Source organism: Ascaphus truei, chromosome 3 (assembly GCF_040206685.1).
Source record: "Ascaphus truei isolate aAscTru1 chromosome 3, aAscTru1.hap1, whole genome shotgun sequence".
In the NCBI taxonomy this organism is placed as follows: Eukaryota; Metazoa; Chordata; class Amphibia; order Anura; family Ascaphidae; genus Ascaphus; species Ascaphus truei.
Genome location: NC_134485.1, coordinates 65,462,791 through 65,468,673, shown reverse-complemented (window position 1 = coordinate 65,468,673; position 5,883 = coordinate 65,462,791). Strand labels below are relative to the sequence as shown.

The window sequence follows — 5,883 nt, the reverse complement described above, 5'->3', positions numbered from 1 at the left end:
AACTGCCATTGCTTTCACTTTATTGACACTCCAATATACGATGCTAAATTGAAGTGGGACTTCTAACATCATTAACCGCAGGGCTCATTAAACCACTACATGGACAATATGAAATGTATACTGTACCTACCTGTTGAAGATTAGGTGCTAAGCCTTATTAAAATAAGTAAATCAAATAATATTAGAATTAACATTTACATTTAATTAATTTCTCTTTTTATGTGTTTATGATCCAACGATGTGCAGAATGACCATATGGAAATGCTTTTATGTGTGCTCATACTCGTGGCGAAATCAATGCATATTTGTAAACTCCCCTCGCTCAAGTAGTTTAGTGGCTTCATTCAAAAGTGGAAGGGTTGGGTGCAATTTATTTAAGTGTGGCAGAAACTAGATCAATCAATTTGTACAAGCTAGGGTGCATTGCTTTCAGTATCGCTGTGCACTATAAGTTCCTCTTTGAGTGAAGAGGTTAAACCATTTTCAAAACATTTTCAAGTATAAGCTGTTGGGGAAAAAAAACCCCAGTGTAAAATAAGAGCTTGATTAATAATTCCCCAAGAACATTCATTGTCCAGCAAAAGTGATTCCACATAAAACTGTCCCAAAATCAAAGAAAAGAGACCTGCAAGGTTGTTTTCTGAATGACATTTATTTCTCATTTTAGCTGCTGGTACAATTAAGAAGTGATTTATCCCAACGTGCATTCACAGTACAAGAAAGGATTCTGTTTCCTCTAGTTTAGCATTAAAAGAGATTAGTAGCACCATAGTGAGCCTGTGAGTGGTGACCTCTGGCTAACACGGTAATGGTAGGTGACAGGATCATCTGGGGCCTTTACTGCTGAATGCGTCGGATAGACTGGATCTGGAAGGTCTGGGCGTGGGAGCCCCACTCTCTCCAGTGCTTGTACTCGCCTCCGTGGTGGTCGCACTCCAAGATGTATTGGTAACCACGGTAACCAGGATACTGATAGCAAACCCAGCTGCAGGAAGGAGACAGTGTTAAAGCTACACCGAAGCGTAAAGACATCCGAACCACAAATTCATCTGGACTCCTACCTGTGGACCCTGAACCTGTTCTGCTATTTCAAACATCATAGCAAGATTGATTTAATTATTGATGCTTTGGTCTAACAAGTTTAATTGTCAGACTGGAGGATTGATGAAAGTAATTCACTTTACTTACAGTATCTCAGACACCATAGAATAAGCTCTGTAGGGCTGTAGTCCATTGTTTTGTAGATTATAGGTTTTCAGTTGATTTGATTAATTGTTATTATTGTACTAAAAAGCAGGTGTGCAAGTGTTGATAACCTTTGCAGTGCACATTCGGGAAAAAGAATTGCTTTAAGTTATGGACTGAATAATGCCTTATTCATTGTGGCTTAATAGCCTGGGTGTGATAACGGCTTTCCTGAAGGCTTCCGTTTCCCCACCCTTCATTTAGCTTCCCGAGTTGCACTTACGATCCGCACTGCACCTTCATGGATCCAACCTCATTGTTGCACCAGCCCATAGCCTGCAGAGAGGGGTAGTCATCACATATTTCCCACTGGCGCCCGATGAAGTTCTCTTTCTCAAAGATGATCAGCTTGGATTCCTTGTGATTCTGCATGGTGGGGCCAAGAAATGGGTTAGAAAGATATACTGTATAACAGTGGCTCTTAAATCCTGGAAGAAAACGTAATCCTACTGCACTGTGTTCCCAAACACTTGCCCTAAACAGGTGACTTGCCCAGTTAGTGCTGTAAATTACCTATGGGGCTGGTACATGGTAGTCAGAGTACAGCAATTTAAATAGTGAAGTTAAAGAATTTGGACCTACTGTAAATCTAGTTTTTCCAGAGGGTAGTTCTAATCGCAAAAAAGCCACTGGTAATGAGTGATACTTTAGTTTAAATAACTTTAAAATACCGATCAGCTGGCCCTTCCTTCCAATCATTAAACAACTCGTACTATCAATACTGTTCTAGCTTTATATGAGATGGGTATACACTCGACTTCTTTCCTGGTTTTAGCTATTTAACAACAACCAGTCATAATGATGAAGGGAAGTACTTTAAAAACAAAAATTGGTTTCTAATGTTCTTAGAATGTATTAGATTGAATAGCAGAACAAATGCTGAATCGGACATCGCCGTCCACACCATCATCCGTGCCAAACACTTCCTGCTCACTTCCACCAACTCCGCACAAGGTCCCATCGGCACACTCACAGCAGAACAGATTGGGCGGAAAGACATCAGGCGCTCAATGTGATAGGCATTGCTGCCACTCCAGGCATCCCAGCGTGGGTACTCTCCTCTCTCCAGGACAAACTGTTGGCCACAGAAGCTTGTGTGCTCATATCCTATCCAGCTGCAGGAACATCAATAATGGGATTAGCAAAGGACACAAGACGTCTGGAAATGGGAATTATCACTGCATCAACGCACTTTCCATAGAAGGTGATACTTTAAACGCTTAATTTCGGAAGGCAATACAGGCTCCTCTTGCCCTGAATAGATTTAACCTCTGCAGCAGTTTTAAATTGCAGGTCTGCATAACCACAAAAGTGTTACAATCATTTGTAGCTGAAGATCACACACGTTTTGCATTTGGATATAAAAATGATGGTACAAAGTTACATACAACTTTAACTCATCTAAGTGCATTGTAGAAAGGTGTAGTTGAATGGTTAAGAGGTCTTTACTGAATACAGAAGCCTGTGCTTATGTTCACTCTGTATGACCTTGGGCAAGTCACTTTATCGTCCTGTGTCCCTAGCAGCAAAAATTGATTAGAAGTCATTTGGTGGTGGGGCTTGTACTGCCTGTAGTCTTCTGTGCTTAATGTCGTTCTCACTATTAAAGCTTTATAAGAATACAGTATTGCTGATTATTAGAAAAGGCAGTGGCTTTAGCTCTGAAGATGGACACTGGAGGTCATGGAGCTGAACTAAGGTGGAAATTATCTGTTTGAGCCATTAAGGGAAAGTCAAATGGAAAGAGAAGTCTGGCTGAGGGCCCCCTGAGCGTTGTTAGAGCTCTGGGCAACGCGACTGCAAATACTATCCCTATCATTTCCTGTTTTATTGTCAGAAGGGAATTCTTTCTTCTTAGAGCCAGTAACAGTCTTCTAAACGAAAGCCTCATGCTGTGACTAAGCCATGTGTGGAGAGTAAGTCAACACAAAGTCAACACTTTATAAACCTCTCTAATGACAGTGATGTGCAACAGACCCCTTAGGTGGTTATTCATTAAACTGCAAAAGGGCTAACAGGGTCACCAGACCACGAAAAACCCAATTGGGCACTATTGAGGTTGAATGAATAACACCCTTAAAGTGTTATATTCTAGGGGGAATGGAGTCCAGTTTAATACTACTTGAATTATATTTCCGAAATGATGAAACATCCCCCTTTTTGAGCACTCTTTGTAACTCAGTAAATTGTAAACAGCTGAGTGCATTGTTAGTGCTACTCAAGAAATGAAATAAATAATATAATGCTAATTTGCAGCATTCTTCATCTCTTCTGTAAATAGATGTTTCTAAAAGGATGGCTTACACAGGGTCCCTAGCAGTAGCCACATATGAGGCATACTTACGCTCCACATTCCACCTTTACAGAACGGATGTTGTCAAAGCCACATTCCATGATGTTTGCACAGGAGGAGGCGAACTCCATCCTCTTTCCTTGAAAGTTCTCCTGGTCATATACTGTGATCTAAAAGTGTGAAAGAGAAACCGTGCGTGTTCTCAGGGCTGGGCCTAATAACCAGACCTTCCTGTCTTTTTAATAATAAACCACTGCTTCCAAATGCTATTGCAGATCATTCGTTACCATGGTGTGACTCGAGTTGTTGTGCCTTTTATGGGACAAGCGTAGAAACTATTCAGAACTGATTACATATAGTGAATGGTACCCTGAAACATTCAAGTGTTCTCCAGGGTCAGCCTTGGAGCTAGTAATCGGCACTATAATGTAGATATGTGGATACTGATGCCGTACTGTGTGCTGTGTCTTTGTTATTTTCTTCTACATATATCATCTAAAGAGAAGGCTGATGAATGCTTATTTGTGTTTGGCTGCTCCCATGGGTTCTCCTCCTTGGCACCAAACAAATTACTATTTTGAGTAGGAGAAGTAATATAATTAAATAAACAGAGCTCTCTCTTCTTTTAGTATTTTTTTTGGATTATAGTCATGATAAAACACAAATAGATGAGGATTTACTCTACATTCATGGGCTTGATAGAACTGCTTAGCGCTTGAGTATAGAGGGGCTATTCTCAACATGCCTAGCTACACGATTTGAGCACTTTGTGAATACCTTCCAGGGTCCGAGTGGAACAGGAAGCGGGTTGGTCTGGGCCATTTTCTCAGAGGTGATGTCTTCTACAAAAGAGAGGAACACTCATCAGGGCTCAATATATATGAACAAGTTACTTGTGAAGCATTGAAATCCCACATGCCGTGAAATACGTGGAGAACCTGTAATATTGGACTTTGTAGTATTGTTGCAATCTGACCCATTGAATGCTGCTAACTACCTGTACTCGGGGGAGAGATGACGATGTCTCACCTCGTACAAAACATTGCAAGTAAAACTGACTTTATTTCTGATGTCTTAACTGTTCTTGAAACAAGTTTAAGGTTTTTTTTTTCTTTTTCTTCTTACTATTCCCCCAGTTTGGGAATTCTACAGTTGTTTAAGGAGGCAATATTCTTAGAATATTTAGTTTATCAAATAATGTACATACCAACTTTCCCAAATACTTCCAAATACCGTGTGTATCAGTTGTGACGAATGTTATATCAGGAAAAGCCTTGCTTATCTTTGCCAGCCAGAGACATTCTTACAGTATCTCCGGTCTTTACCCCAAGGTCTCGCTAGCTTTAATACTTGGATACAAATCACACAGTGGAGCAGTGATTCCTGACTCCAGTCCCCAAGTACCCACCACAGGTCAGGTCTTATGGATATCCCTGCTTCACCTTTTGCTGAAGCAGGGATATCCTTAATACCTGACCTGTGGTGGGTACGTGAGGACTCGAATTGGGAACCAGAGCAATGGAGGTATCCTGTAGAAATGAAGTTCCATCCACCACCCAGAATCAAACTCCTGGTGCTTTTACATTATATAATTTGCCAGTGGTGACTGCCCTTGCCTTGGAGTCATCAATCCTGGATCAAATATTAATCCAGTTCGTTTTGACCTTTGACTCATTTTATCCTCCATTCTACAAGCAATAGTATTTAAATAGCATAGCTCTCTTTTTGCCTGTAGATATGAGTACAATCCATAATATATATATATAAAAAATTTTAATATATATATATAAAAAATACAATCCATAATATATATAAAAAATATATAATATATATATATAAAAAATACGAGTCGCAGGATCATATCCCTCTTTGAGAATTGCACTCACCTCGCTCAGTCTGAACTGTTGGGATCTCCATCTGGCACTTGCCTGTTCCAGCTCTCCCACCCCAGGGCTTATATAGAGAGCACAGGAACAGGTCCTAATGTCAGCATTTCACCCAGTGTCAGCACAATGTAGTCTGTGCTATTGTCTCCGGCTGATCCCAGGCCTCTTGTCTAAGTCGCTGCCCAGCACAATGTGCATTGCTGTCTGCATGAATAACCCTGCTGCCCATGACTTCACTTCCCTGCCCGAGCCTGGCAGGGCCCATGGAGATAAGTGTTCACATGCGCTTATGAAAAATATCAATTATTCCCCCCACATTATTTTAGCAACTGTTGGTCAAGAATCCTCTGCCCGCTCCTCTTATTTCACACCTACCATTATTGGTGAAAACCTTATGTTATTATAGTGATGTTAGTGTACTCTGCACTGATTAAAACATTGTCGGAAAAGTGCTTGTAA

General features: G+C 40.6%; 1 protein-coding gene across 1 annotated transcript; it reads right to left on the bottom strand.

The window, feature by feature from the left end:
- Positions 1–633: 633 nt before the first annotated feature.
- On the bottom strand, positions 634–5,578 carry CRYBA1 (crystallin beta A1). The gene is made up of 6 exons (XM_075594188.1): positions 5,425–5,578; positions 4,316–4,380; positions 3,590–3,708; positions 2,219–2,360; positions 1,469–1,611; positions 634–985 (listed from the first exon to the last, which is right to left on the bottom strand). The coding sequence occupies exons 1-6, from the start codon at positions 5,453–5,455 to the stop codon at positions 838–840; spliced, it is 648 nt and encodes a 215-aa protein (XP_075450303.1). The 5' UTR covers positions 5,456–5,578; the 3' UTR covers positions 634–837.
- Between the last annotated feature and the right edge of the window lie 305 nt (positions 5,579–5,883).